Source organism: Eleginops maclovinus, chromosome 7, assembly GCF_036324505.1.
Source record: "Eleginops maclovinus isolate JMC-PN-2008 ecotype Puerto Natales chromosome 7, JC_Emac_rtc_rv5, whole genome shotgun sequence".
NCBI lineage: Eukaryota > Metazoa > Chordata > Actinopteri > Perciformes > Eleginopidae > Eleginops > Eleginops maclovinus.
In genome coordinates, this window is record NC_086355.1 from 11436978 (window position 1) to 11449799 (window position 12822).

At 41.2% G+C, this 12822-nt stretch overlaps 1 protein-coding gene across 1 annotated transcript; it reads left to right on the forward strand.

The window, feature by feature from the left end:
* Positions 1-2476: 2476 nt before the first annotated feature.
* Positions 2477-7029, forward strand: LOC134867305 (gap junction alpha-8 protein-like). Its single transcript, XM_063887769.1, has 3 exons — positions 2477-2742; positions 3277-4535; positions 5629-7029. Exons 2-3 carry the CDS (start codon positions 3292-3294, stop codon positions 5726-5728), a joined length of 1344 nt encoding a protein of 447 aa, XP_063743839.1. The 5' UTR covers positions 2477-2742; positions 3277-3291; the 3' UTR covers positions 5729-7029.
* Positions 7030-12822: the final 5793 nt, after the last annotated feature.

Below are 12822 nucleotides of genomic sequence, written 5' to 3' on the forward strand. Positions count from 1 at the left end.
AAATAACAGATGCTGTATTTCTTTATTTCCCTTATTTTAATATTAAAATTGTACTATTTCCTGTACATTAACTGTTTACATAAGCCAATCATTTAGCACATTTTAAACTGAATGAAGACAGTGAGTCATACCGCACTTTCAGAAGTCTCCCATTGAAGAAAAGTCTTGGGAGTAAGAAACAATTGTGGAACCTGGAAGTTAGCTTTTGTAAAGGGAAATGAGTAGTTTGACAAACTGTGTGTTTCAGACTGCCTTGTAATAATTTACTTCCTTCCTTTTTATTTGGTTTTTCAACAGTTTGGAGATAAGACGAAAAAAAAACAAGTAAAAGTCCAAGTAATCAAAGCGTTGAAATTCTTAAATGTACACTTAAACCACGTTATACTTATTACAGATGCACTTATTTTGTTGTTATGAGCGAGCTGCAACACATATTAAGTTTATTACTATTAAGGTAACAACTTCAATCCTAAATCACCTGTCTGACCATTTTCAATTTGACAGTATTTTATCAGCATTGATTTGTCCTCAGTGGTGATGAGATTTTTACGACGATTTTAAGAGAAGCCTACCCCGAAGCACTTTGAACTGCAATTCTTGAATGGAAGGTGCTATATTTATTATTATTATTATTATTATTATTATTATTATTATTATTATTATTATTATTATTATTATTATTATTATTATTATATCACCAGAGATTTTTTTTATGGGGAAAATTGTATTTTATATGATATATATTTGTATGGTTAGTATTATAAGTTTGGTAATCCTTGTAGCCTAAATGTGTATTTAGTTAAAAAAAATAAAACATTTAAAGACATTTAAGTTATTGATTTTTTTCCAACATAGAAACAAAATAAAATTAGGTGAAATACGAAAAAGGAGTCACAAGATAAGAGTTAAACATAAAGCAGTAACAACGCTATCTAATACAACCTAATTGGGACCTTTTAAAATCATACTCAAAATTGTTATTATCAGTATGAAATATGATATGAATAAATATTATTAAACATTAGGATTTTATTTAGTACAATGAGCCACAGTTACGTGAAATCACTGAGTTGAACAGGATTGTTGAGCTTTTGTGTGTTCAAATCTTTTTTTGTTTTACTACTACTAAATATATTTGTCAAATATGCAAATGTGGCCCTACATGAAGGTGTAGAGAGGCAATAAAGACATTCATTTAGTGTTGTATATTGAGGATTAAAGATATTTAGAGGGTCCTCTTTAGGCGCTGCAGTAGCTTTCCCTCTGTTCAAACAGCAGTGCTATGATTTTAGAGATCAAAGACTGCTGCTAAATGTTTTTCTTCCCTGAGCCGGGAAAGTTTGACTAACCTCAATAATAGGGACGTTTCAGCGTGCGCTTTCACTCAATGGCTCACATTCTTCACATTCCAGCCAAGTGACACAGATATGATGATACACACACACATGAATACCGAGGTGGACTCTGTTATCCACCATTTTAGAAAAATCAAGTTTGATAACACCACTGATTGTCAAGCAATGCTTCTCTGACTATGAATTGAGATGCAAAGTGTTTAATAAGCACTACAAATGTATTTTCATAACAGAAAAAGCAACTAAATAGTATAAATATGATATTGAAAATTAAAGGAGAATATATATGCTAATTAAAACGGTTTGACTGCAAATTAGGATATATCTCATCAAAGTAAAGAATCTTCCTTTGGCTTTTGAGATTTGAAAGATCGAGAAAAACATGTATGGGGGAAAAAAAATACACATATTTATTGTTTTGCATTTCATATAAGAAAGGAAAGATGATTCAAACATTTCCACTGTTGTTTTTCATTTTCTTATATACTTTGTACTAGCTTTCACTCAAAAGCTTTGGAAAGTGGGAACATGGCCTTTTTAAAAAATAGTATTTACTCTGATTTGTCCAGAGTTACTCAATAATTTGGGGGGATTTTGTGTGTTGTGAAAACGTTTCAACTTGTTATGGTTATTTTTGGACTTCTATAGTATCACTGTGACATGCTTAGCATCCTGGATCATGCTTGTATGTATTTGTGAAGGGTTCAATTGCATAAATTAAATTAAATAAGATGTAAATGGCAACCACTATATCTTAACAAACCCAGAATCTAATTTCCAAGGCTAAACATTATAGCATTCTTTTATTTTTATCCAAAATTGAAAGGACCTACTGCTATCTGCATTGAGTGGTAAACAACAATGTCCAAAGTAAATCCACGAGGACATCAACTCTCCGTTATCCCTCCACAGGCTGATAGTTTGTCACTGACTGGCCTCTCTGCTCTAATGTTGGGCATGGCAGTGAAGCTGAAGGTACATCAGCTGCTGTTGTTGTTTTATCTAATGTATTTTTGCATCTGCATACATATGTGTGAGGAAATGTGTGCATGGAGCTGCTGTTCTGCTGTGGACTCGGTGCCCTGGCTGTACAGTGCTGGTGTGGGAGCCTGAGGCCTGCTCCCATACATCCCCGCTCTGGCTCTGTTGATCCTATTGTCTCCTGCGTCACCACACGTCGCCCGGCAAATAAAGGCCGTCTGGCTCCAAGCTTAAATATTGCAGCAAACTAAAAACCAACCATCAGAGCCGATTCATTCACATCTGCTCAGTGGGGCGACAAGGACGGGGCTTTAGGTGGGAAAGAGGGCAGAAAAAAGTTCACTTTTCCCTGCCGGGTGCCAAGAGAACGGGACAGGACTCAACTTGTGCCGGAGCCGCAGCTGTGGCAAGTTGCCCATTTGATTACATTTAACCTATAACATTCCTTACAGAAGAAGGGACTGTTTATCATTTATTGATCTCTTTCTACTGGTTTTTATTTAGGACTTTGTGGGTGGATGTTTTAAAAGAGCTAGAGCAAGCAATTTTTTGGTTTGCACCACTGTTATTGCTCGAAAATTGTGTTTACATTGAGAATAAGTAGCCTTCCAAATCAATACAATGCTTAAATGTTAAATGTTTAATCGAATTTCTGCGTCAAATGTTTTGAATTATATTTGTATTGGAAAAGAATGGACTTAAACCCGATACTTTTTAAAGTTTTAAACTTTTTTAAAGTTTAAAACCTTTTCAGTATAATAATAGAATCACGTATAGTCGAGTAAAATTAAGTAAAGAGTTGATTTTACAAGTTTGACTTTTCCTACATTTCTTACTTTTGGCACTCTCTATCCCCTCCCTCTCTCTGACCTGCCTGCCCCACCCTCCCTGTTTTTCTGCACCCTCTGTGTCCCTTCCTACCCCACCCTTCATTCTGCAGTGCTACGGACCGATCATGGGTGACTGGAGCTTTCTGGGTAATATTTTAGAGGAAGTTAACGAGCACTCTACGGTGATCGGCCGGGTGTGGCTCACGGTGCTTTTCATCTTCCGTATCCTCATCCTGGGCACGGCGGCGGAGTTTGTGTGGGGCGATGAGCAGTCTGACTATGTCTGCAACACTCAGCAGCCTGGGTGTGAGAATGTGTGCTACGACGAGGCCTTCCCCATCTCCCACATCCGCCTGTGGGTGCTGCAGATCATCTTTGTTTCCACACCGTCTCTGGTATATGTGGGTCACGCTGTGCACCATGTCCACATGGAGGAAAAACGAAAAGAGCGTGAGGAGGCAGAACTTAGCCGACAGCAGGAGCTGAGTGAGGAGCGTCTCCCTCTGGCCCCCGACCAGGGTAGTGTCCGCACCACGAAGGAGACCAGCACCAAGGGAAGCAAGAAGTTCAGGCTGGAGGGCACCCTGCTGAGGACCTACATCTGCCACATCATCTTCAAGACACTGTTTGAGGTGGGCTTCGTGGTGGGCCAGTACTTCCTGTACGGCTTCCGCATCCTGCCGCTGTACAAGTGCAGCCGCTGGCCCTGCCCCAACACGGTGGACTGCTTCGTGTCTCGCCCAACGGAGAAGACCGTCTTCATCATCTTCATGTTGGCTGTGGCCTGCGTCTCACTCTTTCTCAACTTTGTGGAGATCAGTCACCTGGGCCTGAAGAAGATTCGCTTTGTCTTTCGCAAGCCGGCCCCGGCCCCTGCCCAAGGCGAGGGATCGGTCCCACTGCCACTACAAGGAAAGAGCCTGCCCCCCCTGGCTGTGCCTTCCCTGCAGAGGGCAAAAGGTTACAGGCTGCTGGAGGAGGAGAAAGCTCCCATTTCTCACCTCTACCCGCTGGCTGAAGTGGGAATGGAGGCTGGCAGAGGGGCCCCACCCTTCTCGGCGCTAGAGGAGAAGGCGGAGGAGGTGGTGCCCATGGGGGACCTCTCTAAGGTGTATGATGAGACTCTGCCTTCCTACGCCCAGACCACTGAGACAGCGGGGGTGATATTACACGAGGAAGAGGTCGAGGAGGTGAAGTCGGCAGAGGTGGAGGCCGAGAGAGAGGAGAAGGTTGTGGATGAGGATGTGGAGGTAGAGGAGGCGGCGAACGGTGAGGGGGTAACTCCAGCTGAGGCCGGGATGGAGGCAACGGATACGATAGAAGACACCAGACCGCTGAGCCGACTGAGCAAAGCCAGCAGCAGGGCCAGGTCAGACGATCTAACCGTATGAACCTGGGAGAGAGAGCACATGTACACCTGCACACACCCAATGTTCAGCATAAGAGAGAGCACACACACATTAAACTCAAGACAATGCACACTCTTGAACAGGCAGGTAAAAAACCGATGGATGAAAAACATAATCAACAGGGATAGATTAAAACGTTTAGGACACAGGCAACAATTCATCAAAGCGATACAAAATCTGCGTGTTTGTGATAAAAATGAAATATAAAAAGTAGAAGTTAAAGATGGGAGGAGTAGGTTTTTTATTAAGTGTGTTCTTATATTTAAAAAATGTGGAAAGGACACATGCAGGGGGGAAATGTTTTTACTTGGTGAAAATCCATGTTCAATTTTTAGAAACATCTTTTTCTATTGAAAGAGTTTTAATCATATACGATGGAGGGTTAGACATTTTTACAGGGGGTTTGAGTAGATAGGGGGAAGAGAGTTATAATATACTTGTGTGTCTGCAAATCAGTAATTTCGCTGTACTTAGGCACTGACGTTCATTCCTATTCAGACAGCGACATACTGCAAATGCAGCATATAGCTGCACACAGCACGGTGAAAGGGCTCTCGCATACACAAATAACTCGATTAAGCGCCGGTACATTAACAGGTACACAGCTCTTTGGGGAGAGGAAGAAAAGTCCATTTTCAGGTTGAAAAGAGCATACCTTCTTTTGCACATTCAGAGGTTTCGACTCTGTGCAAGGCCTTTAACCCTCATAACACCTCATACGCATCCATTTACACAGGATTCTTTCAAGTGAAGAGAGATGTGCATCAACTTCAGAGCATTTCTCTCCTTTTCATGTTTATATACCAGGTAGCACAGCCAGAGCTGAGTTAGTGAGGAAAAACAACAAAAAAGACCACATGTTGAATGTCTTTTTCAATGTGATTCTGCATCTCTTCATTTTAAATTTGCTTATGTTTTGTAGCCTTTAAGTAGAACTGTGAACTGTGATATAAGTTGTCCATGGCAGAGAGCGGGGCTCATTTTGCCCTATCAGAGAATGAACTATAGTAGCGACCTCAGACCAAATCCTCTCTTTTCGTGCTGTACAAACAGGCGTCCGAGCGATAAAGATCATGCAGCATCAGCACAAAGTATTGTTGGAGGCCAGACAATAAAAGAAACCACGCTCATCAATGAAAACAAGCATCCTTGACCCGGCTGTGAAAAAATCTTTCTACTTGATTTTGGATGAACATAGCAGGTCTTTACCCCATAACAAAATAACAATACTGATGACATACTTTCTAATTAAAAGAATAACAAATAACTTGGGGCAACTCCCTCTGTACATAACGCCCCATTCCATGTCTGATATTGTACATAACAACAACAGTTTTCAGTTTTGTCTATGTTTAGAGGAATCACACAAGTTAAAACTGTGATTACAATATTTATTTAATCTTACAACCCTTAGAAAATCCACCCCCCAAGAAATCCACCCTTTCGTATCATGCATTTATCTGAGTAAACATTCATTTCTTTTCAAAATCATTGGCTAGTGCTTTAAATCAAAAGGGGTTAAAGCTTTAAAAGCATGCCTTAAGTTTATCACCAATTTTCGCTCACATTCTCTGGCTTTGTTTATTCAAACAGCGGCCACTGTATAATTTACTGTGCCTTATCTGTAACTGTAAATTCTCTCATGTTGTTTGTAGCAAGTGCTTATTTTGCTCCGGGACCGACGTGAATTTGATGTTTTATTTGCTTTTTTTATTTTCTATTTGAGTTCAATTTTGTATAAACCCCCTCAGCACACACATGAAAACATGACTTTAATATACAGTACTGTTGGTTTGAAAAAAAGTTGGCTATTTAAAGAATAACATGAAAATTTTATGATGTTAAGAGCATTTTAAGGCAAAAAGTTGCATGTTAGCGGACACAAACACATTCACACAGGGCAGTCTTATGCACATTCCTTTGTGTGCACAGACACACACACACACACACACACACACACACACACACACACACACACACACACACACACACACACACACACACACACACACACACACACACACACACACACACACACACAGACACTGTGTTGGTTTTGGGGGTATGATCAAATGGCTCTAAAGAAACTCAGAGAGAAGGCAGCTTTGACCCCATTGTGACCCCCAACCATCGTTTTGCTTGCCTCCCACGATCCAATGCTGTGAAATGAAAAAGAGCCTTCGAACAATCACCAAATTGTTGTTTAACCATTTAAACATTTAACAGTTAGAGCATCATGCTGGTCCTTGTGTACGATCGATATGACTGGTAATGTTTTTTTTGTATTTTAAGACTGTTGCATTGCCTGTATGTTTGTAAGAAGACATGATTAATCTTTGAAAAGAACAAAAAAAACTTTTTACTAACTTGTAGTCTTCTTTGCTGATAGATGTGTGGCAGTATCTTTTTTTGGAATGTGAACCAACGCAATAAAAAGTCACACGTGGTCAAGAAGTGATGTGTTGTGTTGTGTTGTGTTTCTTAGCAAAGTTACTGCAAACCAACGCACGCACGCACACACACACACCCACCCGCCCACCCCCCCCCCCCCCACACACACACACACACACACACACACACACACTTTTACCATCAAAATGTACTTGAAGTACCAAACGTAGTAGTACATCATAATTACTGATGCATTTGTGTGTTAGAATCCTTAATATTGCAGGTATATGCAGTTATAATATTGCAAATGGGGAAGGTTTTGTATACTTTAAAAAATGTGTATTAATAAAAATGTATAATCTCATTTTATCTAAACCTAAAAAAATGCATGTTAGGTGTTGTGATTGTATTTTGATGACTGTGGAAAGTATCAGGTCACTAAAGCCGTCACATAAATGTAGTGGAGTGGAAAATACATTATTTCCCCACAACATATACAGGAGTAGTATACATAAAATAACTTAAAATAGTTCTCTAAAGATGTTGCTCATAACTTGTTAGGTATTAGGAAATGAGCACACTGATATTTTTAGTCAGACAGAAATGGTAACCTGACAAAGCTGTTACATTATCATGAAAGGGCATTTATATTTGGTCTTATCTGCACGTCTTTGGACTGTGGGAGAAATCTAATGTAAGCAAAGGGAGAGCGTGCGTCACACTAGAGGTTTACTTTCACTGATCGCCACTATGGGGCAGCACTGTAAAACGTATCTTTATGCCTGTCATTCTCCATATCAGAGGTTTCAACAAGGATGTTTTCTCTGAATGCTTGAAGACTACGATGACCCCTAAAGCACTATCGTTAGAACCATTTACACTTGTAGCCATGACATTCACCAAGTGTGTCGCAACAGGCACGTTATCTACTCTGCACAGAGTTTGCAGAGTGATCAACAGATTTCTATCAAAGCTACCGTTAAACTGTCATTGCTATATCTGCCAATTGCATTTTCCAAAGCAATATCAACATGCCAAATAAACAACTAAACATGTTAATGGACACCAATGGAAGGCAACATCTACTGCACTGTTGGTGTCTTATTGATAGTGTATTATGTGTTGAATAAACATCTATACTCTGTGTTCTACCTGTGTGTATTTGAGCTCACAATATGTAGCTAACTGCTATGCCCAGCACACAGGAAAGGCAAAAGCCACCAGCTGCTGTGACATTTCACCTATTGTTGGTGCTTCCTGTGCTTATTGAAATGATGGATTGTGTGCTCTTTATTGACGCAAAAACACAATGCTTTAAAGAGTTTAAAGACTTTTGCTGAACAGTTTGCTTTTATAAATCTATAGGGTTTTCCTCAAGTATTCTAGCTGCAAATAAAGTACACAGCAGTATTAATGTAATGCTTCAACTATAGTAAATGAAATGTAGCAACATCTAAAAACAACTAAAAACAACACTTCGCTATCTCCATCTACAGTCAGTTATGAGAGAGGCCTCTCAAGGATGCCACGTGTTTGGAAATAATTTTCTTTCTGAGAAACGCCTTTAAACCAACATGAAACGTAGGGAACTCTAAGCTGACTTCTAAAGGGAGAGACACATGTATTTTCTCCCTCCCTTTACTTGGGAGAGAGAAAATGTTTTATTTGACCAGCTGCATTTGGCTGCTTTCCATAAAGTAGCAGTAGTATAATTTCTAAATATAAACCAAATGAAATCAACATATCATCCAAATTCCATCCCTTTATGTCTTGTTAACCCACCAACAAATGTGTCTTTGGAAGATGAATCACTTGCATTTTAAAGTAAAGGCAACACACTATTTGAATAGTTGTTCAACAGGTTGTTTAGTATTTACATTTAAAACTGGTTTACGTCAGACATCAACATGGCTGACTTAATATTTACAATTAGATAAACAGGCCCTTAGTATGTGCATATTGCTTGTGACTGACGTAAGAGGATATAGGATGTGCTAAAAGAAACACAGGATTAAACACTGTTTGACAACAGACCCTTCACTACTTTCTTTGCTGCATGGGAGTATGTTAAAGACCGGAACAATTTTCTATGGAGGAGGGAGGACTTTGAAGTACTGTGACAGTAGAAGAATATCATGATAGGAAACAGACTGAATGAAGACTACAGGCAGTCATTATTTTTTTTTATTTTTTTTATTTTACCTTTATTTTACCAGGCAGATCATTAAGAACAAGTTCTTATTTACAAAGATGGCCTGACATAAAACAAAAATAGGTGACACTTAAAAAACATACAAAGACATAGAAAACAAGGATTGGTTATACAAAAATCATTAAAACCATTAAATCAGCGGGCCTAGGTGCACAAATGGGAGACTGAGCTGAAGGATTAGACGGAGGGGAAACACTTGCAGGGATCAGTGAGATGGTGTGAGATGGAGTGTTTGAAGGCCGGAATGGAAATGAAAGTGACCAGTTTGAGGTGTGTTTGTAGTGCGTTCCAGTCTGTGGCAGCAGCTGACTGGAATGATGCAAGGCCGAGTGAGGATCTAGTTTGAGGGGTTGTTAGCAGGATGCGAAGAGAGGACCGAGTGTTATATGTGGTAGGTAGACGATGCAGCAGGCGGGACAAATAGGGGGGTGTCTGATGAAGGATGGTCTTGTAAATGAGAGTGAGCCAGTGAATATGACGACGAGTATGAAGCGATGGCCAATTTACCAGAGAGTAAAGACTGCAGTGATGAGTATTTAGGGGGGCGTTTGTAGCAAAACGGATGGCAGAGTGATAGAGTGTGTCCAGTTTAGCAAGAGTGCCCTTAGAGGCAGTTCTATAGATAGTGTCACCGAAATCAAGTGTGGGGAGAATAGTCATTTTTATAAGCGTGAGTTTAGAAGAGGAAGTGAAAGAGTGGCGGTGGCGGTAAAGGAAACCAAGTTTAGCCCGCACCTTAGACTGTAACTGGGAGATGTGATGTGAAAAACATATTGTAGTGTCTAACCAGATACCCAGGTATTTGTAGGTGGAGACTTGCTCCAAGATTGCCCCCTCACAGGTGGAGATGTTTAAGGGAGACGGAGAGGGTACACCCTTCCGATGAAACCACATGGCTTTTGTCTTAGTTGTGTTGAGTGACAGTTTCAGTTGTGTAAAGGCATGTTGTACCTGGAGAAAGCTATCCTGGAGCGTGGATTGGACAGAGGAGGGAGAAGGACCAGAGGCATATAAGATGGTGTCATCGGCATAAAGGTGAATGAGTGAATTGCCCGCAGCTAGGGGAATGTTATTGATATAGATGGAGAACAGTGATGGGCCAAGTATAGAACCTTGAGGAACACCCTTTGTGACAGAGAGGGAGTGAGAGAGTGAGTTATCGAACCTTACGCGTTGCACCCGGTGAGATAGATAGTGAGAGAACCAAGCCAGCGAGTGACCTATGACCCCAATACTACTCAGCCTGATGAGGGTGGGATGGTCAACAGTGTCAAAGGCCTTTGCAAGGTCAATGAAAATAGCAGCACAATGTTGTTTGGTGTCTAGCGTGGATGTAATGTCATTTAATACCTTTAAAGTGGCTGTTGTGCACCCATACCCAGCGCGGAACCCAGACTGTGCGTCAGAGAGTATACCAAAAGTATTAAGATAGTTAGTGAGCTGATTGTTCACAAGCTTCTCGAATACCTTGGACACACAGGGCAGGATGGAGATGGGTCTGTAGCTATTTGGATCTGACTGCTCACCACCTTTAAACAAGGGCAGGACGATGGCTTCTTTCCAGTCAAAGGGTATTTCAGCCGTATGGAATGAGTGATTGAAGAGTTTGGTTATGGGTGCTGCAATGATGGGAGCTGCAGTTTTAATAAAAAATGCGGGAAGGTTGTCAGACCCAGCTGATTTTTTGGGGTCTAGAGCAGACAGTTCCTTTAAAACCTCCCCCTCTGTAAGAGGCCGAAAGGAGAAGCTGTGTGTGGGAGGGTGCAGGTGTGGGGGGCTTAGAAGACTATGGGCTGTGGAAGGCGATATAGTAGGGCCTTTGGACAGTGTGTTCTCAAAGACAAAGCCAGACTTTACAAAGTGACTATTGAAAGTATCTGCCATTGCAGTCTTATCTGAGATGACAAGATCATTGACTTTGAGTGAAACAGGCATGGCTGAGGGCTTGTTCTGAAGTTTTCTTACTGTTTTCCAGAAAGCATTGGGATCGGAGCTACATTGTGTGAATTGAGCCTTGAAGTAACCAGATTTGGCCTGGCGTACGGCTTGTGTAGCCTTATTGCGGAGTTGCCGGAATTTGAGGAAGTCTGTGGGAGACTTTGATAGACGGGCTTTTCTCCATGCAGCATTCTTTTGATGGAGAAGAGATGTGAGCTCTTGTGTGAACCAGGGGCTGTGACGATTTTTCAACCGTTGTTTCTTGAGGGGGGCATGCTTATTGACCACAGCACTAAGCTGGTCTTTGAACAGAGACCACGCATCATTCACAGAGGGAACCAGGCTGACTCTGTGCCAGTTAATATTGGCCAGGTCATGGAGGAAAGCTTGGGTGTTAAAATGCTTTAGACAGCGCTTAATGCTGATGGTAATGGGCTGTTTGGTGGAGATGTTTTTGCGAATGCAGGCTATAAAACAGTGGTCACTGAGGTCGCTGCAGAACACACCAGATTGATACATATGGGGAGTGTTAGTAAGAATTACATCCAGCAAGGTAGCTTTCTCCGGACAGTTGGAGTTGAGCCTGGTTGGTTGGGTGATGATTTGCTGGAGATTAAGGGAGTCTAACTGCTGTATGACTTTCTCAGGAGGCCTAAGCATGTCCCAATTGAGATCACCAAGCAGAACAAGCTCAGACTTAGTGAAAGGTGCCAGTGCTCTACTAAGAGCCTCAAGAGTACATGCAGGGGCTGAGGGGGGGCGATAACAGCCGGCCACTGTAATACAAAAATTATTCGATAACCTTATCTGAATGATCAAGAGATCAAACTGTTTCGGAATAGACTTGGCAAGTACCACTGAGCAGTGTAGTTGTTCTTTAGAGTAGATTGCTACTCCTCCACCTTTAGATGATCTGTCTTGGCGGAATAGATTATAGCCATTAATGTTGGTATCAGGATAGGAGACAGAATTACGGAGCCATGTCTCAGTCAGGACAAGGACATGGGGATTGGAGGATTCCACCCAGACTTTAAGTTGGTCCATTTTTGGCACCAAGCTTCTTACATTTACATGCAGAAAACCCATATTGTTTCTAACACAAAAATCATGGAAACAGAGATCATGTGACTGAAAACCATTGAGGGGGGGAACAGTATCAAAAGGACCAGGGTTGACATGAACATTACCAGAGATTATGAGTAGTAACACAATCAGAGCACGGCAAAGGGAGGATGAGTCATTGTGTTTACATTTGTCAAGTGTAAGAAGATTAGAAGGTGAAATAATCATATTGCTGAGAAGACTCATAACATAACATGAAGACAGAGGAGGAATAGTAATGTTTACAATTGATGGTGACCCCAGAGACAGTGTAAACAGCAGGGAAGCCAAGTCTCTATTATAGATGTTGACTGAGTCAGTTTGATGGTCAGGCAAATGAGGGAGGTCGAAGAATATCAACTTCCCCATGTGCGCAACTGATGAGGGGGGCGAGACAGTAAGGAGGAAAGCAAGGAGAAGGAGGACATTGAATAGTTTGAGGCAGGCCATGCTAGGTTCGAGGAAAAAAAGTTGCTGCTAACAGTTAGCACAGTTAGCTGGATAAGTTAGGTCACACTCACCCACAAGTTGTATATCCACAGTCACGGACTTGTTAGTCCATAGTCTACATGAGTGTTAGCAAGTAACCACCAGAAACATTAGCA

Bases quoted from the DNA above. Each gene is read 5' to 3' on its own strand.
- LOC134867305 (XM_063887769.1), top strand. From the start codon at position 3,292: ATGGGTGACTGGAGCTTTCTGGGTAATATTTTAGAGGAAGTTAACGAG. The intron at 4,536-5,628 runs GTCAGACGATCT...CTGTACAAACAG, and splicing joins AAAGCCAGCAGCAGGGCCAG to GCGTCCGAGCGATAAAGATC.